This window comes from Lethenteron reissneri, chromosome 65 (assembly GCF_015708825.2).
Source record: "Lethenteron reissneri isolate LAM-NWPU_2019-01 chromosome 65, ASM1570882v1, whole genome shotgun sequence".
Classification (NCBI taxonomy): Eukaryota; Metazoa; Chordata; class Hyperoartia; order Petromyzontiformes; family Petromyzontidae; genus Lethenteron; species Lethenteron reissneri.
The window spans coordinates 8,450,316-8,473,288 of record NC_083843.1 but is presented as its reverse complement, the minus strand read 5'-3'; the positions used below and the strand labels follow the sequence as shown (position 1 = coordinate 8,473,288).

The 22,973-nt window shown below is 46.5% G+C and overlaps 2 protein-coding genes across 2 annotated transcripts in view; one reads left to right on the top strand and one right to left on the bottom strand.

The window, feature by feature from the left end:
• AP3M2 (adaptor related protein complex 3 subunit mu 2) overlaps window positions 1–22,973 on the bottom strand; it is a gene marked incomplete at its 5' end in the record, with an annotated part of 280,782 nt that overhangs the window by 132,554 nt on the left and 125,255 nt on the right. The window lies entirely within an intron of this gene.
• LOC133359428 (papilin-like) overlaps window positions 251–22,973 on the top strand; it is a 35,168-nt gene continuing 12,445 nt past the window's right edge. Inside the window, exons 1-4 of the mRNA XM_061577841.1 lie at window positions 251–330; window positions 9,614–9,834; window positions 11,043–11,228; window positions 22,573–22,769. Coding sequence (XP_061433825.1) covers window positions 251–330; window positions 9,614–9,834; window positions 11,043–11,228; window positions 22,573–22,769 — 684 coding nt within the window. The remainder of the gene's footprint in view (window positions 331–9,613; window positions 9,835–11,042; window positions 11,229–22,572; window positions 22,770–22,973) is intronic.

Sequence of the window (22,973 nt, the reverse complement as noted above, 5' to 3'; positions counted from 1 at the left end):
TGTGTGTCTGTGTGTGTGTTGCGGTGGGTTTTGGGTGGGTTGCGCGTGTGTGTACTTTGGGGGGGGGGACGGGGGTGTGGGCGGTGAAATTTTATACAGAGCAGCGGCAGCAGAAAAAGAATAAAAAGGGGGAACAGGCGGAAACCCGACCGACGTATCCAGCCAGAGCCGACGGACAGAAATCCTCGTTCAGCTCATTAACACATCTCGTGAGTGAGACGACGGCATCGAGGAGACGACGATGTTAACGATGACTTCTGCCACGTTGTTCTTCTACCTCCTGGCGTACACGGCCATCACCTGCAACTCCCAAGAAGTCACGGGTGAGTGAGAGAGTCAAAAGGGGGGGTGGTGTGAAGTTTTTAACGTACTGCTGCTGTAGCGCGGTTATTGGCGACTGTTTGTCAACCCCGTGTGGTTTTGGGCGTGTGTGTACACCCGCCTGTTCGGTTTTGATGTTCCGACGTTTCGCTCCACGTTGCCGGGGGAGCTTTTGCAGCGCTCGAATCAATGAAGACGGCTCCCGAAGAATGGTTCGGGGCGAGGTGGCCGGTATAGGGAGACGTTTATGGAAAGAAACTCCCAGCTCGTGCGGCGAAACGTCGGACAATCGTGGCGAACAACAACAAGAAGAAGAAGAACCACGCGGCACAACTCTAGAGTTGGTTCGACCAACTTTTTGTGCCATGTTCTTTGTGGACGCGTGTCCGTCCCGTAAGTGTCTCTCTGTGCGTGCGTGTCGGGGAGCGGTGGTTGTGCAGGTGAGCGCGTTTGCATTACGGACCCCTCCTCAAATTTGTCGTTTAGTTTAATTCCAAAGTCGCCTATTCCAAAAAAAACTACAACTAAATCTTCCACCCGCCGCCTGATCCCACAGTAGATGCACAGTCGACACATAACCTCCAATATGTGCCCTGACAGTAGACACTAAAACCTATATTGAAAAAAAAAATCATTTTTTTCTACCAGGTAAGGCCCACTGAGTTATACAGCTATTTTTCTTAACAGTTATAATTGTCTGATAGTTAAATGAAGTAGCTTATCACGTGGAAATTTATAGCGGCCACATACTCTTGGTTCTTTCGGTAAAGTCACGTAGAAGGGAAGTAATACAATAATAAAAATTTAACATAATAAAATAATTCTCACGACGTTTCGGCCACAACGCAAGCAGCCGTCCTCAGGTGAAGAAACAGGTCTGTCGAGAAATCGAAATTTAAACTCAATTAGGTCGTGGAATGCAATATACCAATATTAATGATTAAAACACTTTCCAATAACTCCATATACTTTGCAATGCTATTATGATGACATGAATCACAAATGTGGTTTTGTAACATGATCAGTAACAAACAAAACATTTACAAAAACTTAAATCTACGTATGGATGCATGGAGATACACATTTAGAATTATATCGAGAGACAGAAATAGTAACACGTGAATTAGGGAATATATGCAGTTTTAAGACAATTATAACTGCTAATTGTTGTTTTACCCTTCTATCTGGCAACAAAACTGACAGTTTTTTTACAAGAAGTCATGTTTGCATAGACCACAATACCTGCAGCCATAATGCAAACAAAAACATAACTATGATCAAATATAGCTGTCCTTGAAGTTGATTGGTCCACACCCGAGACCGTTTTCCTCTGGTCCAACCCATGTGAGACTAGGCTCTAAGGAATCTGGATTTGAAGTTTTCGTGACTGCAGGGATCCATACTCTTTGGTTCTTTCGGTAAAGACACGTAGGTATAAAATATAAAATAAATTAAATCACGACGTTTTTGGCGCAACACAAGCGTCCGCCATCAGGTGGGACAAGCACAGTAAGAAACAATTGCTGAAACATCGTGATTGCATTTATTTTGTTCTATTTTATACCTTATACCTACGTGACTTTACCGAAACAACCAAAGAATATAGTTACGCACTGATTTTTACGATTGTGCTCGTGGTGATTTAAAAATACACACAACTTATCGGGATGAGGTCATGTGCTGGTGTGTTATATTACTGGTAATGCAATTTTAATATCCGCCGGTCTCATTCTTAATTGTTCAAAAACCTCACGTGCAATCGGGGACCCGGTGAATTGTGTATTTTTTTTGTGCGTGGGCGTAATTCATCTTGCATTCTAAAATACATCGTGACCGGGGCTTCTCGGGAGGGAGAGAAGAGAGAGAATGTTTGCAATGGTTTAGAGTTCTGCATTGTGAATTAAAAAATGGCGTATTTCTCCCGTGTGTTTTTTTTATCTCCGGATTGCACCGCGTGGCTATTCGGGCACCGAAGTTTCAATCCGCGTCCCGCGAGCTTCTTCTACAAGAACTCACGGAGTCGCTCGCGCGCGCGCTTTCTCTCAGCTTCGTAGTCGCCGTTTTGCTGCTGTTGCTGCTGATGATGTTTGGTGTCGACCGGCCGAAGTTTACCGTTAGCTTCGTCACACGTGTGGCAGACGAGCTGGTCGCTTGTGCATATGTTGTGATACCGGAGAGGGCTCTCTTGTAGGGGTCCCTTGCCTATGCAAGTTTCACCAGCATTGGTTCTGGCAAGCATGACTCTGCAGGTGAGACGCTGAATATCAAAACTGGTCCAGAGTTTGCTTGTATCGAACAGTGCTGCTGTTAAGAAGGCCGTGCAGCCAATGAGATGGAGGAAAAATACAAAATTAACTTTTTTGTGGAGGGGCAAATTTGGGAAAGATGTATTATTTATTTATTTAGCATGCCAGGGTGATGCACCTTAATATAATCGAGGGAGAACATGTAACTATGCCCAATCAGTTGCTGAAGAAGCTCCCAGCATATGGAGCAAAAACGTCGGACATCACACTGAACAGCACGGGGCCCAACCTGTAACACGTGTGAGACCTTTGCCAGCACAACCACAAAAAGCTGCCTGGTGGTTATCTTACGTGAATGTTTAATTGCCCCTTCGCCATGTTTCACACTCCACCTAGTTATTTATTTGACATTTTAGCTTCGCCAAAAAAACATGAGGGTGATCGGATTCACCGACCTTATAAAAAGCGCCGAGTTCGTGACAACACGTTACGAAATATTCTTATTTCCCTTCTACGTGACTTTACCGAAAGAACCAAGAATATGAATCCCTGCAGTCACGAAAGCTTTAAATCACATTACGTGATGTTTTAAAAATAAGAATATTTAATGGCGTAGTTATAAACCATTTGAGTTAACCGTCCAACTGAATTTGTTTGCTGTACACGGTGGAGAGTGTGCTAAAGCGACCTGTTAAACGGACGGTGTAGATTTAAGAGGGAAAACGGCAGTGAAAAACAATGTCACTATAATCTGAGCAGAAAAAACAAGGTTATTTAAAATGTCACGCTGCGCTTAAGAGTTTATCTTGCACCCCTCGACCTTTCCAAGGGCATGTCGGTGTTGTGGAGTGTTGTGGAACAAGTGTGACACACCCCTTATCAAATTTTAGTTTTTCTTTGCGAAATGTCGCTCTATCGTTATTATGATGGTGACGGTAAAACACGTTTGTATGTGAAAAATGTAAAACATGAGCGAAGGATAAATGCCACTCCTTATCAAATGTTTGTTTTATGGAAAAAGTTGCTCTATCATTATTATGATGATGATGGCAATATATTGCTTTCGTTTGTCCACGCACACGTTTGTATGTGAAAAATGTAAAACATTAGCGAAGGATAAATGCCACTCCTTATCAAATGTTTGTCTTATTGCAAAAGTTGCTCTATCATTATGATGATGATGGCAATACATTGCTTTAGTTTGTCCACGCACACGTTTGTTCGTGAAAAATGTAAAACATGACCGAAGGATAAATGACACTCCTTATCAAATGTTTGTCTTATTGCAAAAGTTGCTCTATCATTATTATGATGATGATGATGGCAATATATTGCTTTCGTTTGTCCACGCACACGTTTGTTCGTGAAAAATGCAAAACATGAGCGAAGGATAAATGCCACTCCTTATCAAATGTTTGTTTTATGGCAAAAGTTGCTCTATCATTATTATGATGATGATGATGGCAATATATTGCTTTCGTTTGTCCACGCACACGTTTGTTCGTGAAAAATGTAAAACATGAGCGAAGGATAAATGACACTCCTTATCAAATGTTTGTTTTATTGCAAAAGTTGCTCTATCATTATTATGATGATGATGGCAATACATTGCTTTAGTTTGTCCACGCACACGTTTGTTCGTGAAAAATGTAAAACATGAGCGAAGGATAAATGCCACTCCTTATCAAATGTTTGTTTTATTGAAAAAGTTGCTCTATCATTATTATGATGATGATGGCAATACATTGCTTTAGTTTGTCCACGCACACGTTTGTTCGTGAAAAATGTAAAACATGAGCGAAGGATAAATGACACTCCTTATCAAATGTTTGTCTTATTGAAAAAGTTGCTCTATCATTATTATGATGATGACAATAACATTGTTTTCGTTCGCCCGCGCACACGTTTGTTCGTGAAAAATGCGGAAACATTCGTGAAGAATAAATGAACAAAAAACCTCCACTCCTCCGGGCCAGTACAAGTACATTATAAAACAACGACAACTATTTATGAGATACGAGCATGCAGACGTGGAAGGTTACGTCGACATTGTTGAAGTGTCCTTGGTTTTGTCAAGGGTATAAAGTCAGTGGAGGGAGCGTTCATGCAGCGGCTGGTGCACTGCACTACGAACCGAGTGACCTGAGATCGACTGCCTCACAAGGCAAAGACAGGCGGTAGCGAATGATGTGTGAACCTCTCCTGCCCCCCCCCCCCCTCCATAGCTTCACCAAGCCCGCTGCTCTCTTTTTTTCTTTTTTACGATCAGAGGAAACAAGAAGATGCTCGGTGTAGTCGGCACTTTGCTTCGTTCATCATTTCGTTTTTTTTGTTTTTTTAATGCTTTGCTTTATGTAACCCCCCCCCCCCTTTTTTAAATGAGAAATTTCACGAAAGAAATCACGCTCTGCTCTCCTTACCCCTTCCCCCTCTCTCTACCCCCCCCCCTCTCTGTCTACCCACTCTCTCTACCCTCCTCTCTCTCTACCCCTTTCTCTACCCTCCTCTCTCTCTACCCCCTCTCTCTCTACCCCCTCTTTCTACCCCCCTCTCTCTACCCCCCTCTCTCTCTACCCCCCTCTCTCTCTACTCCCCTCTCTCTATACCCCCCTCTCTCTATACCCCCCTCTCTCTACCCCCCTCTCTCTCTACCCCCTTTCTCTACCCTCCTCTCTCTCTACCCCCCTTTCTCTACCCTCCTCTCTCTCTACCCCCTCTCTCTACCCCCCTCTCTCTCTACCCCCTTTCTCTACCCCCCTCTCTCTCTACCCCCTCTCTCTCTACCCCCTCTCTCTCTACCCCCTCTCTCTATACCCCCCTCTCTCTATACCCCCCTCTCTCTATACCCCCCTCTCTCTATACCCCCTCTCTCTATACCCCCTCTCTCTATACCCCCTCTCTCTATACCCCCTCTCTCCCTACTCCATGTCTATGTTCCCCCTATGTATTCTCTGTAATATTTGTAATATTAGTATTATAAATATATTTTATTTTTACTACGACAAGTGCCGCATCTACACCCAGCCCTTCTCGCAGTCAACGGCCTCCGACGGGTAGCTACTCTCACCACACCGTGGTGCAGCATAGTCGAACGAATCCGCACGACACACGTGTATTGGGGAGACCTTCGTCCCACAGTGGATTGATAAAGGGACCGTCAGTTATTACTTCTTTAACCCTGCGAATTCCCCAATATCAAGACCTGCGGTTAAGGCAATGGTGAATGCGGGCAAGGCTGCGCATGAACGCTATAAGTGGCGCGCTCGTGTTTGGAATGAACCCTTGCCCGCCACGTCTCGCGAGGCGTGCCGCTGGGACCTCTTGGCGTTTCGGCCACGGTGAGCCGTGCGTCGGAGCCCCCCCCCCCCTCCTCTCTCCGGCGCACGCTGCCACCCTCCTCTCTATGGGACGTCGGTGGACGGCCGGGTTACTCCGGGCAGGTACGCTCTGTGGCGGTGAGATTTGGCACCGGCTGGTGGGAAAGCTCACACGTGATAGAGGTTTTTTTTTTTTGGGGTGGGGGGTTGGATCTCATAAATAGATAAATGTGTGCCGATAAATGGGTGACGAATTGGCCACGTTCTGATTACGTGACAACCCTTACTTGATACAGCTATCGTGCTGTGACGGTTCCACCTGAAGACGGAAGCTTGTGTTGCCTCCGAAACGTCGTGATTTTTATTTTACTTTTATTAATTTTAGTTTAAATGTTTTACCTACGTGACTTTACCGGAAAAAAACCAAGAATATAAACCCTTACTAGTTGGTTTGTCGGGTGGTGGTGGCGGGGTTTAACGACACATATATTTAAGCGATCTCACCCAAATAAACTCTATCATGGACGATATTGGTCGCGAAAGCCTCCGTGTTAAACTGGGAAGCTGACTGTCCATCGTGATGAACACGAACGAACTTTGTTCGCAAGCCCTTGAGACGCTATTCGGGGATTTCGTCATTGAAACCTCTTGGCTCACAAATACGCGTCAACCGAAATAAACTCGCTAACTGTGTTCCTTTGACGAAAAATCACATTACTACAACAATAATAACGGCGAGGGTTTTTTTACTCTAATAATAATAATACATGCATGACAGGGTGAAATCAATTAAGCATGAGTTTGCTTCATCATTAGCCATTTGCGTTTTGGGACATTAAGCAACGCGCAGTCGCATATTGCGATAGTTACATGCAAACAAATAACTGAGCTAATTTATTAATGAATATAACAATGTTACACCATTTATATTGTGATGGTGTTTTTATTCTTTTTGTAAAGATATTACATGAAAGCTATCGGGAGTTTTTTTTTGTATGAAGCAGCAGTAATAAATTACACGCTTTTAAATAGGGCACAGCGATATTTATTATGTCGGTGTACATAAATATATCCAGCGGTAAACATTATAACCCCTGAAAGCGTGGCGCGCAAGCTCTGAGTCTGGGGAGAAAACAATAAATTACATTTGTCAGATGAGAAGTTGATACAAAATTTGTTTTACCTCTTGTTTCGATTAAAAATGCACGGTTGCAATTTGCCAAATGTTTGTTAAGGCTAGCAAAAAGAATGCACGTACATATTGTATCCTTCAAATTACTATAATATGCACCAGAGAGTAAGATGCACCCCAAACTTGTGCTCTGTGTCAATAATGTAATTTAAATAGGGTCGCACAAACAAACATGCAATAATCCAGAGAATGCGGCGACTCTCACTGGGGTATGATCTTAAAAGTAAAAATATCGTACGTTGAACTCAAAGACACACATGGAGAGAAAATATGTTCTTACACTGCTACCGAATTAGTTGAAACATGTTTGTGCGTCATTCCACAATGAACTTGACCAATGAAGTAATACTGGTAGGAACCTCCTGGTTACACCAGCCCACAGGGCATTATTGTGTCCGTCGTGCAGGGAGGGGCTGGGTGGGGAGGGGAGGGTGGGGAGGGGGTGGGGAGGGGAGGGTGGGGAGGGGCTGGGTGGGGAGGGTGGGGCTGGGTGGGGAGGGTGGGGAGGGGCTGGGTGGGGAGGGGAGGGTGGGGAGGGGCTTGGTGGGGGGGGCTGGGTGGGGGGTGGGAGGGGTGGGGCTGGGTGGGGAGGGGCTGCTCACCCCGTGGTGCCCTTATAAAATTCAACGTTTAACCTACTCACGCCGGCTTGTGCCCGCCCTCAGTCGGGCATATTTGCGGAATACACCGCGCCGCCATTGACCCTGGCCATTGATCGAGCAACCCAACGTTCCTACCAGCTCCCTCCGCAGGAATGTGTTTTATGGATGAGCCTTCACGATAGCTCTAAGAATACCATAAATACCGCACACATTTTTTCAACACAGAGGCTGAGCATTGACCCAAAACATTAAAACGGCTAGCAACCAACAGCACTTGCCAAAATTGTAATAAAAACTTGTTTAACGTGTTTGTTCAATCGAGCAAGGCCAATCATTATTAAAATATATATCAGCAACAGAGACGATGGTGGAAGGAGGGAATTCCACAGTCGAGCACTGCGAGGGAAGAAGCAGAAAGAGAAGCAGCGTCTTGACTTGCATGAGTGACTGAGTGGCTGGGCGGGTGAGCGTGTTGTTGTCACCTGCGGCATTGTGATTGAACACGACATTGGTGAGACAAATATGTACGGTGCATAAACCATCGTTTCTACGACGGGAGTTAAGCCCCGGGGTGCCACAGTGGTTAGAATGGTGCCGCGGTGGCGAGATGTTAGCTAGCTCACCTGGTATGCAGGAGGTCGTGAGTTCGAACCCGATTCCGACCCTGACGCCTGCTGTATATTTGCAGTTTCTCTCCCCGTGGTCGTGTGGATTTTTCTCCGGGTCCTCCAGGTTTTCCGCTCCACGTTTAGAATCAACGTGCATTTATAGAGCATTCGGCTGCCATGCACTTCTACGTTATAAGCCGCCACTTCGTTACGCTATAATTTGTGGCAGTCAGGTCGCGCCTGAAGAGGTATTCAGCTCAGTGGGCCCTTAACTCCGATTACACTGGTCAACACACTTTTTCTGGCATAAGGTATTCCAACGGTTTTAAGGTAATTTTGGGGTGCTGATTCCAAATCTGGCATCAGTTTTTGTACATCACATCAGGTTTTTGAAATATCAAATATTGAATTTTCAATCAAAACTGCAGAAGAAAAATATTAAATAAATCTGGATATCTACATAAAATGAAATTATAAACACACTATCCTAAAAATACAGCACCATATTTTAACACTAAAGCAGTCACTGACTCGAAACAACTTGCAATCATAAGTGAAAGAGTTAATTTCGGGTAAAATCAATGAAAATGGGGTATGCCGATAGCATAAAAATGAAATGTGATAGAGCAAATCTGAGATCAGATTTGGAATCAGCACCCTGAAATTAGTCTAAAACAGCTGCAAAAGTCCAGGCCAGATTTTTTTTTGTTGACCAGTGTTATCACGGTTGGCAATGCATGTGTAGAGCCGTTGTGGACGGCCGGATTTAGACTTGCCGCGGATGGCAAACAAACACAATGGGCGTGGCTACGTCGGTACGCGGGCAGGTGCTCGCAGCGACGTCCTCGCCGTACGCTTCGATCCCCCACAGCCCCTCCCCTCAGGGGGGAGATGGCTATTTAAGGCGGTGAGCCGAAGGGTTCTGGGTCTAGTGTTAAGCTGTAACCAGTGAAGAAAGAAGACCAGCTAGACCGGCCCTGGAACTCCCTGGGATCGCTGTCCTTTTAAGGACCGACCAGGCAAGCCAGCGGCGTGGCCCCCAGAGCCCAGAACCGACGCTCTTCTAAGAGCGGGTCTGGGTATTCATGGTGCCGTAACCTAGGTGTAAGCTAGCTGTGAGCTAGGCTGTTGTGTTCCGTAGCTAGACGGGTGAAGGGGCCGATACCCCTTCAGTTACTGTAAGCTTCCGAGTTACGTGCTGGTGTTAATAAATAAGCGTGTGCCTCCAACTACGTGTCAAGTCTCCCGGGAACCATACTACACATGGTTCGAAAGAAGTTCAACGTAAACATGCGCAAACAAAATAGTTTTTTTGTTATTGGGTCCTCCCCGTTCTCCCTGCAGGCGACGAGAGCGATGATGAGCTTTCCATACGCGCCATCTGCACGATGGACAGAGAGATTGGGCCCTGCGAGGCCATCATCCCGCGCTACTTCTACAACCGCTACACGCAGCGCTGCCAGAAGTTCAACTTTGGCGGCTGCCACGGCAACGCCAACAACTTCAAGACAGAAACGGAGTGCCGCATCGCCTGCAAAACAGTGCAGAGTAGGTGCCCACACCCACACCGCCGCTGGCTATCGAGGGAAACGAGCGCGCAGGCAGTTTGTTGAGCTTCCCCCGCACAATCCGATTAGCGGGGTCGGCTGCGCATGGCGTGAAAGAAGTTCAATGTAGAGTACGTACATAACCCCTGGTTGCCTCACGTGCTGGAGGGCCACACATGCCGAAGGGCCCCACGTGCCAGGGCGAGATATTGTGTTTTTTCCTAACCCATAGAATTTGGCCCACGGGGTCAGAATACTATATCTTATACTAGCTTTACTACCCGGCTTCGCCCGAGACTTGGATTCTGGTCTTGGAGTAATACACGGCCTACGCGGAGGGTGGGGGGGGGTGATGCGTGACGTTAGCAGGCACACTGCGTAACGCTGCCGCATGCGGGTGACATCACAGATGTGACGTCACCGCTCACTTGCCGTGCAAATATATCCATTATTGCGCCCCCCCCCCCTCCAAAAAAAATATATAAAAGTTTATTTTTATACTTTTTGCATGGTGTATAGTCTGCAAGCTACCCACATGCCAAATTTCAGGTTTGTTGCATGTTGAGAAGTATGCAACACATTTTGAACAAACAAATATTCACAAATTGATGAGCCACTGAGCACGTGGTTGTGATGAGAACGCCCGCTTGCCACCAGCACTATTTATGTTTGTTGAACTTGTTTCGCACCTTACGTAGACAACAGTGTTAATCAGAGGTGCGGGGGAAGGACAACACACTAAACACAAAAAGCAGTTATAAAGAAATTAGTTTAGAAACTAGATTTGAAAGTCCATACGTCCTTTGGCTTACTAATAGCGGACGGAAGAGCATTCCAGACGGCTGCATCTGAAAGCGCGTGATGCGGTGACCGTCTTGGTTAGCCAAAATCCGCTGCGAGGATGGTCGGAGTTTGCACGATGGTTTATGCTCCTTGACGAGATCAGCAAGGTATCGTGGTTCCTTTGTGGCGAGCAATTTGTGCGTAAAGAGTGCGACCTCATCATGTATTCGTTTGGCAACCAGAAACCAAAGCAGCTCGGGTGAGCACTGAACATCCAATCTTGAAGTACCCATCACGACATGTGCCATAGAAGTTAGTCCCACTGCGACATTCATCTGCACGCCCCGCCATCGTCATTGCCCTTGCACGTCGGTGTTTAAACTCCCCGCCGTGTCTCCACCACCCCTCCCCCTCCCCCCACTGCAGAGGTGCCCAAGAAGTGCCGCTTTGAGCCGGTGACTGGCAACTGCAAGGCCGCCATCCCGCGTCACTTCTACAACATGACCACGGGCCAATGCGAGATCTTCATCTACGGCGGCTGCGGAGGCAACGACAACAACTTCCACACGACCGAGGAGTGCGTGGAGAGCTGCAAGTGCCACAAGACCAGAGGTCCGTGCCCCGCTGGGCCCCACACGTGCGGCCTGACAGAGCTTTGACGCGTTTTAAGATACGTACGGAACAAAGAGACGCCCCGCGCCATTATAGAAAAAAAATGCGGTACTATTTTTTTGAGTGCGTTTTCATTTTTTAACTCTTCTGTTACAGCGAGGCAAATGCCGATTGTGCTACCGATGGAACCTTTCCATACACGGGGGAGTCCACGATCAGTGGGGGTTATTACTGAGTCAATGGCCAGGTGTTGCCGTTGGAGTTGCGGTGGAACTCCACTTGTCCTTGACGAAGCGAGGGTGGGGGCCAACTTTACCGACCCTATCTGGAATCTATCGCATTTGTGCACACTGCGGGCGTGCGAGGTTTATCATCGTCACACGGCGGGGGGCGGGGAGGTGACATGTGGTACGAGCTTGCGTGTTCATTGATGCTTTTACAATGCCGTGAGACAAAAGCAGATGCACTCGGTGGGACGTGCGTGGAGGGTTGGTCTCCACCACGTGAGTGCGGCGACCGAGGGAAAAACCAAAGAACACATGGCACGGGGAAGGGGGGGGGCCCGCGGTGGCGAGATGTAAGTCCCTCGCTTGGTATGCAGGAGATCGTGGGTTTGATCCCGACACTGACGCCTGCCGTATATATTTGGAGTTTGAGTGTCTCTCTCCCTGTGGTCGTGTGGATATTTTTCCGGCTCCTCCGATTTTCCCTCCACATTTTGAATCGACATCACGCATTTAGAGTATTTGGTTGCTATACATTTCCGTGCGATAAGCCAATTCGTCGAGCTATCATTTGTGGCGGCCAGGTCACTTCTTAAAAATAAAAAATAACTCCTATCCAGGGGCCTACCCTGGCTCCTTTCCCCTCAACCAGTATATATACAAGGTCGGATCTCTTGAAATTTCTCATTTACTTGATACAGCAAGCGTGCTGTGACGGTTCCACCTGAAGACGGAAGCTTGTGTTGCCTCCGAAACGTCGTGATTTTATTTTATTTTTATTTTACTTTTATTAATTTTAATTTTATTTTTTTACCTACGTGACTTTACCGAAAAAACCCCAAGAATATGAATCCTTGCAGTCACGAAAGCTTCAAATCTAGAATTCTTAAAAATAGCTTTAGAGCTCAGTGGGCCTTACCTGGTAACATGAAAAAAGTATTTTAGGTTTTAATTTTTCTACTGTCAGGGCAGATATTGGAGGTCACGTGTCGACTGTGCATCAGCTGTGGGATCAGGTGGAGGGTGGAAGGTGCTGGCGATGAGGTGCGGTAGCAGTGGTGGTGGCATCGATGGCTTTGGCCACGATGACCTCTTGATGTTGACGACGAGGCCACATAAAATCGATTATTTTACTTTGTATTCTCTCTACTCTTCCGCTGAAGAGGTGTGGTGGGATCAATAGACACCGATGTATTGCTCAGAATGAATCGGTCTTTCTCATTCGGACAACGCTGCAGCGGCCCTTTAACTGGGCGTCTGTGAAAAAGAGCTTCATAGCTCATTGTACTTCTCCAGTCTAACTAAATATTCTGATTCTGATGTTTTTTCTTCCCCATCGCCCTCTGCCCCCCCCCCCTTTTTCTTCTCATAAGCCAAAAGGTCAGTTGCTTAGGTTGGCACTGTTACTATCTTGATTTGAAGCTTTTGTGACTGCAGGAATCCAAACTCTTTGGTTCTTTCGTGACATTACCGAAAAAACCAAAGAGTATGGCACTGTTACTGCTTGAATGGAAAGAAAAATACCCGAAACCCTGCCTGTCATGTTTTAATGTTCCGTACTAACCACATGCTGATCGAGTTTGTAGGGGCACGTGGTTGAACGTAGGCGTGCCCGGGGCGGCTTAATTTCGGCCAGAGCCGTCCTGGGCTGGGTTACAGAAAATATTTCCCTGCTTCCTGAGGCCCCACCTCTTCCTCAGGGTGGTGGGGGTGGTACAAGGTAGGGGGAGGAGGGGGTTTTGTGGGTCCTTAAAATATATGAAAATATTCCGTGAGAAATCAAGCCCCGTATGTGTCATTGCGAAGTTCCTTCGGGTGCAAGGAATCAAATCCTCGGTGCAAGGAATGGTGCCGCGGTGGTGAGATGTTTATTGCCACACCTGGCATGCAGGAGGGTGATGGGTTCGATCTCGACCCTGACGCCTGTTATATATTTGGAGTTTGCGTGTCTCTCTCTCCCCGTGGTCGCGTGGATTTTGTCCGGGTCCTCCAATTTTCCCTCCACATTTAGAATCAACGTGCGTTCAGATTAGCTGTTTTTGACGTTTTGCCAGATGCAATTGATGTCGTACCCTGAGAGAAAAGTGGTCGAATTGCTTCCCCTGGGTCTACCAGATAATTTTAGTGGCTGCATTCACGCCAATGAATTGTCACCAGCTGCGGTTGGGACACTATTCGGAAGGAATGTAATGCTTTCTTTCGCTGGTTAAAATCCCGTGCGACCATTTATGATTGATATAAATTATATGGATGGTGTAATAGTCAGCACACTGGACGTGCAATGCAGAGATCGCCTTTTTCCATTTGAACTTCCGGCGCAGCAGTTGAAACAACGGTGCAAGTTTCCTCAAAATCCCCATCTCTTGTTTACCCAGCGGAAAAAAACAGGTCGCGTGTGGATGGGGGAAATTGCGAATACTACCGCATCCTCCACGGCATCTGGCCAGCGTGGAAGAGTAGGCCCATATACCGTCTAGGACAGGGGTCTGCACCCTGCGGCTCCGGAGACGAATGCGGCTCTTTGAGGACTGCGTCGTGACGTTGTTTATTAAGGACCCCACGGTCTTGTATTCACGTCGCGTTGCGGCTCTTGAAATATCGAGGGTTTTCTTTACCGAATTTTCATTGCCCACCTCTGGTCTAGAAGGACTCTCTAGAGCAGACATGGGCAAAGCACGGCCCGCGGGCCGTATACGGCCCGTTGGGCTTTTCAATCCGGCTCGCCGAACTTGTCCAAATATTATTATTATTAAATTAAATTTTACCTTCCTCCTGTAATGCCCCCATTTTCCCATTAGAGGGCGCACTTTGACCGTGAGCGTGGTGTTTCGGGCTCGAAAGGGCACATGATTTACACTATGAGATCTCTTTTACCAGTGGCAAAATATAGTAGTAGGTTTTTACCCTTTTAAACTGGTACAAAAACTGACACCTTTATTCAAGGCATCATGTTTGCAATAACCACAACACAAGTAGTCAAAAAAGCAAACAAAAAGAAGCAACTCTGATAATGATAATAATATGCACTGTCCTTGAAGTTGATTGGTCCACACCCGAGACGGCTCTTTTTTAGAGCCTAGTCCCCATTGGTGTTGGACCAGATGACACCAGAAGGCGTACAACTCAAACACAGTGCAATATCAGAGTCTTGAGAGCTCGGGGTAAGCATTTACACTATGAGATCTCTTTTACCAGTGGCAAAATATAGTAGTAGGTTTTTACCCTTTTAAACTGGTAAAAAAAACTGACACCTTTATTCAAGGCATCATGTTTGCAATAACCACAACACAAGTAGTCAAAAAAGCAAACAAAAAGAAGCAACTCTGATAATACTTTTTCACCGAAGTCCAATCGAAGGCTGTATGCCTGATATGCCGAGAAAATATCGCAGTTTTCAAGGAGTACAACATCAGCCGTCACTTTGCTACGAAGCATGCTAACTACGCTAGCAAGTAGTCAACGAAAGAACGGGCGGCTACGGCTCAGAGGTTGGCGGCTAATTTACAGACTCAGCAACTACCAAGGCAAGTTTTTTGGTGGCATTCGAAATAGCAAAGGCTAGCAAGCCTTTCTCCGAAGGCGAGTTTGTAAAAGAATGCATGGTACAGACAGCAGACATCTTGTGTCCGGAGATCAAAAGCAAATTTGAAAAAGTCAGTTTATCATGCAGGACTGTGACTAGCCGTGTGGAACTGATTGATGAAAATATAGCCAGTCAAATAAACAAAAAGTCTGATTCCTTTGAATTATATTCACTAGCACTGGATGAAAGTACGAACGTAAAAGACACTGCTCAGCTCCTCATTTTTATCCGAGGCATTGACGACAGTTTTGCGATAACAGAGGAGTTTTTGACCATGGAGTCCCTAAAAGGAACAACGTGGGTAGAGGACCTGTATAACCAGGTATCTGCTATCATTGAAAGAATGAAGCTACCTTGGAGTAAACTTGTCAATGTCACAACGGATGGATCGCCAAATTTAACTGGAAAAAATGTTGGGCTGCTGAAAAGAATCCAGGATAAATTGAAAGAGGAAAACCCTGTCCAGGATCTTATTTTCCTTCACTGCATCATCCATCAGGAATCCCTGTGTAAGTCTGTATTGCAGCTTAATCATGTCGTGAATCCAGTCGTAAAACTTGTGAACTTTATACGAGTAAGGGGACTTCAGCACCGTCAGTTTATTACGTTCCTGGAGGAAACTGATGCGGATCATCAGGACTTGCTGTACCACTCTCGTGTCCGCTGGTTAAGTTTGGGGAAAGTGTTACAACGAGTGTGGGAGCTGAAAGAGGACATCATCGGATTTTTGGAGTTGATGGGGAAATCTGATGAATTCCCTGAGCTAAGCGACAAGAACTGGCTTAGTGAATTTGCGATTGCTGTGGACATATTTTCACACATGAATGAGCTGAATGTGAAACTGCAGCGGAAAGATCAGTTTGTTCACGACATGTACAAACATGTGAAAGCCTTCAAATCCAAGCTCACTTTGTTCTCCGGACAAATTGCGAAAAAATCTTTCGCTCATTTCCCTACACTTGCCATGCAGGAAGAGGCACCGCGAAACGCAAAAAAATACAGCAAATCACTTGAGGACCTGCACGGAGAATTCTGCCGTAGGTTCACTGATTTTGAAAACATTGAACAGTCATTTCAGCTGGTGTCCTGTCCCCTGTCACAAGACCCTGAAACAGCACCACAGGAGCTGCAGTTGGAACTGATAGATCTTCAGTCTGACTCCATCCTAAAAGAGAAGTTCAACTCTGTTAAACTGAATGACTTTTATGCTTCACTTAACAGAGCCACGTTTCCAAACCTCCGGAGGACTGCACAGAAGATACTGACTATGTTTGGCTCGACTTATGTGTGTGAGCAGACATTCAGCGTCATGAACGCCAACAAAGCCCGTCACAGATCAAAGTTAACGGATCAGTACCTCAGATATATCCTGATAATTGCCACAACCAAAATAATTCCAGATTTGGATGCACTGGCAAAAATGGGAGATCAACAACACTGTTCCCACTGAAACTGAAAGTGATGATGTGTTGTTGCAGCGAGGTTGGAGCAAAATCTCTGACACACAGCCTGCGTGGCTGCTCTAACCTGTTAATGTAGATAATAAAGAAGTTAAAGTGAGGTAATTGGTTTGGGCGCAGGCCTCAGAGGTTTTCATGATGTTTGATCAGTCACGTTACGACATGTTTTTGTATTGTTCATGTTCGTGCAATTTGTTAAATTGCCTTGCAAATACATACTTTGCTACCTGTTAAAGGCCAAATCCTTTCATGTAATGATTTTTACATGTCATTTATATTAGTTCACACAAACACTCCATCCATCTGTTCCTGGCCTGGCCCCTCTGTCAAATTTAGAACCCATTGTGTCCCGCGAGTGAAAAAGTTTGCCCACCCCTGCTCTAGAGCTCCCTCTAACCGGAGGGCCTTCTGCCAGCTGTGGCATGAGCAAGCAATTGCGGAGCTACACCTTTACATTTTTTTTAATATAATATACTGATGATTTGCCAAAGTTATCTGGAGGCTCATGGAAGTGAATGAGATGGAGCAAAACGAAACGAAACCTACGACGAAGACAGTACGAGCAAGACGTTACAGACCAGGCAAACAGAAAAATAATAATCGATTCCTGAATTAAATTGCGACGCTCACATGTGACAGTTTATCAGTATTGTTGCTTAGCGTGTAAACTGAACCTGCTTAAAGGCGCGCGTTGGTGTTTTAATTCATCGATTGCTTCAGTGAAAGCCACCATGCAAATTCCTCTCCCGCACGGCTCCCACAAAACATTTTTATTCCTGCCAAGAGAAAGATTGTGAAAAGAGACGTGAGCCCTGACTGTGTGACGGCTGTTTTAACGCAGTTGCAATTTGCCAAATGTTGGTCAAGGCTAGCAAAAAATAATGCACATACATATTGTATCTTTCAAATTACTATAATATGCACCAGAGAGTAAGATGCACCCCAAACTTGTGCTTTGTGTCAATAATGTAATTTAAATAGGGTCGCACAAACAAACATGCAATAATCCAGAGAATGTGGCGACTCTCACTGGGGTATGATCTTAAAAGTAAAAATATCGTACGTTGAACTCAAAGACACACATGGAGAGAAAATATGTTGTTACACTGCTACCGATTTAGTTGAAACATGTTTGTGCGTCATTCCACATTGAAACTTGACCAATGATGTAATTTATGGATGAGCCTTCACGATAGCTCTAAGAATGTCATGAATACCGCACGTATTAAAACATTAAAACGGCCAGCAACCGACAGCACTTGCCAAAATTGTAATAAATACTTGTTTAACGTGTTTGTTCAATTGAGGAAGGCCAATCATTATTAATATATATATCAGCAACAGAGACGATGGTGGAAGGAGGGAATTCCACAGTCGAGCACTGCGAGGGAAGAAGCAGAAAGAGAAGCAGCGTCTTGAACTGCATCGGTGACTGAGTGGCTGGGCGGGTGAGCGTGTTGTTGTCACCTGCGGCATTGTGATTGAACACGACATTGGTGAGACAAATATGTACGGTGCATAAACCATCGTTTCTACGACGGGAGTTAAGCCCCGGGGTGCCACAGTGGTTAGAGTGGTGCCGCGGTGGCGAGATGTTAGCTATCTCACCTGGTATACAGGAGGTCGTGGGTTCGATCCCGACCCTGACGCCTGCTGTATATTTGTAGTTTGAAGTTTCTCTCCCCGTGGTCGTGTGGATTTTTCTCCGGGTCCTCCGGGTTTTCCGCTCCACGTTTATAATCAACGTGCATTTATAGAGCATTCGGGTGCCATACATTTCTACGTGATAAGCCGCTACTTTGTTACGCTATCATTTGTGGTGGTCAGGTCGCGTCTGAAGAGGTATTCAGCTCAGTGGGCCCTTAACTCCGATTATCACGGTTGGCAACGCATGGTTCGAAAGAAGTTCAAGCGACGAGAGCGATGATGAGCTTTCCATACCCGCCATCTGCAAGATGGACAGAGAGATTGGGTCCTGCAAGGCCCACATCCCACGCTACTTCTACAACCGCCTCACGCAGCGCTGCCAGAAGTTCTACTTTGGCCGCTGCGACGGCAACGCCAACAACTTCGAGACAGAAACGGAGTGCCGCATCGCCTGCAAAACAGTGCAGAGTAGGTGCCCACACCCACACCGCCGCCGGCTATCGAGGGAAACGAGCGCGCAGGCAGCTTGTTGAGCTTCCCCCGCACAATCCGATTAGCGGGGTCGGCTGCGCATTGCGTGAAAGAAGTTCAATGTAGAGTACGTACGTAACCCCTGGTTGCCTCTCGTGCTGGAGGGCCCCACGTGCCAGGGCGAGATATTGTGTTTTTTCTAAATTCATAGAATTTGGCCCACAGGGTCAGAATACTATAACTTATACTAGCTTTACTACCCGGCATCGCCCGAGACTTGGATTCTTGTCTTGGATTAATACATGGCCTACGTGGAGGGTGGGGGGGGGGATGCGTGACGTCAGCAGGCACACTGCGTAACGCTGCAGCATGCGGGTGACATCACAGATGTGACGTCACCGCTCACTTGTCGTGCAAATATATCCATTATTGCGCCCACCCCCCCCCCCAAATACAACAGTCTATTTTTATACTTTTTGCATGGTGTACAGTCTGCAAGCTACCCACATACCAAATTTCAGGTTTGTTGCATGTTGGGAAGTATGCTAAACATTTCTAACAAACACATATTCACAAATTGATGAGCCCCTGAGCACGTGGTTGTGATGAGAACGCCCGCTTGCCACCAGCACTATTTATGTTTAGACTATACATTGTAATATTACACTATATATTATTCTACCCACCCTACTGTATACCACACTGCTGTATATCTATATATATAAAATCGTGAATCTGTCTGTCTATCTGTCTGTCTGTGTGTCTGTGTGTCGCCGGACCATACGCACTTTCATTGGACGGCGGTTGCCCCTGGCAACGAGTAGCGACTTTTTCGCCGCGGGGTGGACGCCATTTTTTATTCCCGTTAAAAATAGGCGCACGCATTAACACAAAGTTTCACGTCCTCTTCACTCCCCCCCCCCACCACAATGTGTGCAATTACTATTATACGCTCGGTAAATCATAAAATTATAGCGATTACACAGTATTATTGTATCGCGGGGGATCGGCGCCCCTCACTAAAACCCTACAACGGATCGGCGCGCCTCACTAAAAGCCTACAACGGTTCGGCGCGCCTCACTAAAACACTACAACGGATCGGCGCACCTCACTAAAACCCTACAACAGATCGGCACGCCTCACACAAACCCTACAACGGATCGGCGCGCCTCACACAAATCCTACAACGGAAGCGTAACGCATTGTAGTGTCGTGGTTAGCGCGCCACGCTACGAACCCGCCGACCCGAGTTCCATTCCCGCTCACGGCCACCACCGGTGACGATTATTTGAACCTCCCCTAGGTCGACTCAGCCTCAAACGAGTAACTGGTGTGGCGTATTAACATCGCCACTGGGGAGACAAAGGCGGCCGGGCGTGGTGGATCCAAGTCCCGGGCGAAGCCGGGTCATGTGTATGTGTGTATGTGTTTATGTGTATGTCTGTGTGTCTGTATGTATGTGTGTATGTATGTCTGTGTATGTGTTTGTGTTTATGTATGTGTGTGTGTATGTATGTGGGTTTTTTTGTATGTGTTTATGTGTATGTCTGTGTGTCTGTATGTATGTGTGTATGTACGTGTGTGTATGTGTTTGTGTGTATGTATGTGTGTGTGTATGTATGTGTGTGTATGTGTTTCTGTGTATGTATGTGTGTGTATGTATGTGTGTTATGTGTGTGTCTGTGTGTCTGCATGTATGTGTGTGTGTATTGTGTATGTGTTTGTGTGTTTGTGTGTATGTGTATGTCTGTGTGTATGTATGTGTGTGTATGTGTGTGTATGTGTTTGTGTGTATGTGTGTGTATGTATGTGTGTGTATGTGTTTGTATGTGTTTGTGTGTTTACGCTCGCATTACACAAATGTGTTGCAGGTCTAAGGCGTTCCTCGCGCAGCATTGCCGCTTTATTATTTCAGTCGTTTACTGCCGTACGCACCCTGAAAGTCGTGTGTGTCTGCAGCAAGCGCGTGTATGTGTACCTATGGACGCGCGCGCGTGTGTTGTGTAGGGGGAACGGTAGTGTAGTGGTTCGCGTGCTGTCTGTGTCTGTGTGTGTGTGTCTGTGTGTGTGTGTCTGTGTGTGTGTCTGTGTGTGTGCGTGTGTGGTGTGTGGGGAGCGGTAGTGTAGTGGTTAGCGTGCTGTCTGTGTGTCTGTGTGTGTGTGTGTCTGTCTGTGTCTGTCTGTGTGTGTTTGCGTGTGTCTATGTGTGTGTGTCTGTGTGTGTGTCTGTGCGTGTGTGGTGTGTGAGGAGCAGTGGGTGTAGTGCTTAACGCTACGCTGCGCTACCAACCCGGCGAACCGAGTTCGATTCCCGCTCACGGCCACCACCGGTGACGATTATTTCAACCTACCCTAGGTCGACTCAGCCTCAAACGAGTAACTGGTGTGGCGTATTAACATCGCCACTGGGGAGACAAAGGCGGCCGGGCGTGAGTGGTGAGGGAGGGAGAGTGGTGAGGGAGGGAGAGTGGCGAGGGAGGGAGGGAGAGTGGAGAGGGAGGGAGAGTGGAGAGGGAGGGAGAGTGGCGAGGGAGGGAGAGTGGCGAGGGAGGGAGAGTGGCGAGGGAGGGAGAGTGGCGAGGGAGGGACTCAGCCTCAAAACGAGTAACTGGTGTGGCGTATTAACATCGCCACTGGGGAGACAAAGGCGGCCGGCCGTGGTGGATACAAGTCCCGGGCGAAGCCGGGTAGTACAGCTAGTTCACTATACAATTATGATACTATATATTACCTTATACATTATATTAAACATTACACTTTTATACTATTTATTATTATACAATCTGCTATACACTATACCATTGACCGTCGCGTGAAAGGTACTAAGAGGAAGCAACGAAATATGTCAATGGGAGAGTGGTGATAGGAGACTTCCAGCGGAGCAAAGAATCCATTCCCTGTGGAGAATAAAAGATATAGTCAATGCCAGTGAGTTGACTGCAGTCTGAAAGTCACCGTAAACGTGAACACAATCAGTTAAGATCCGAAATGGTTTATTACGTCCTTCCAATGATTGCTGAGCCAGAAATGTGATTGAACACGACATTGGTGAGACAAATATGTACGGTGCATAAACCATCGTTTCTACGACAGGAGTTAAGCCCCGGGGTGCCACAGTGGTTAGAGTGGTGCCGCGGTGGCGAGATATTAGCTATCTCACCTGGATACAGTAGGTCGTGGGTTCGATCCCGACCTTGACGCCTTCTGTATATTTGTAGTTTTCAGTTTCTCTCCCCGTGGTCGTGTGGATTTTTCTCCGGGTCTTCCGGGTTTTCCGCTCCACGTTTAGAATCAACGTGCATTTATAGAGTATTCGGCTGCCATACACTTCCACGTGATAAGCCGCCACTTTGTTACGCTGTAATTTATGGCGGTCAGGTCACGTCTGAAGAGGTATTCAGCTCAGTGGGCCCTTAACTCCGATTACACTGGTCAACACACTTTTTCTGGCATGAGGTATTCCAACGGGTTTAAGGTCATTTTGGGGTGCTGATTCCAAATCTGGCATCAGTTTTTGTCTATCACATCAGGTTTTTGAGATATCAAATATTGCAATTTCAATAAAAAATGCAGAAGAAAAATATGAAATAAATATGGATATCTACATAAAATGATATTATAAACACACTATCTTAAAAATACAGCACCATATTTTAACACTAAAGCAGTCACTGACTCTCAACAACTTGCAATCATAAGTGACAGAGTTAATTTCGGGTAAAATCAATGAAAATGGGGTATGCCGATAGCATAAAAATGATGTGACAGAGCAAATCTGAGATCAGATTTGGAATCAACACCCTGAAATTAGTCTAAAACAGCTGCAAAAGTCCAGGCCAGATTTTTTTTTTGTCCAGTGTTATCACGGTTGGCAATGCATGGTTCGAAAGAAGTTCAACGTGAACATGCGCGAACAAAATAGTTTTTTGTTATAGGGTCCTCCTCGTTCTCCCTGCAGGCGACGAGAGCGATGATGAGCTTTCCATACCCGACGTCTGCACGATGGACAGAGAGATTGGGCCCTGCAAGGCCAGCATCCCACGCTACTTCTACAACAGCCTCACGCAGCGCTGCCAGAAGTTCTACTTTGGCGGCTGCGACGGCAACGCCAACAACTTCGAGACAGAAACGGAGTGCCGCATCGCCTGCAAAACAGTGCAGAGTAGGTGCCCACACCCACACCGCCGCCGTCTATCGAGGGAAACGAGCGCGCAGGCAGTTTGTTGAGCTTCCCCCGCACAATCCGATTAGCGGGGTCGGCTGCGCATTGCGTGAAAGAAGTTCAATGTAGAGTACGTATATGACCCCTGTTTGCCTCACGTGCTGGAGGGCCCCACGTGCCAGGGCGAGATATTGTGT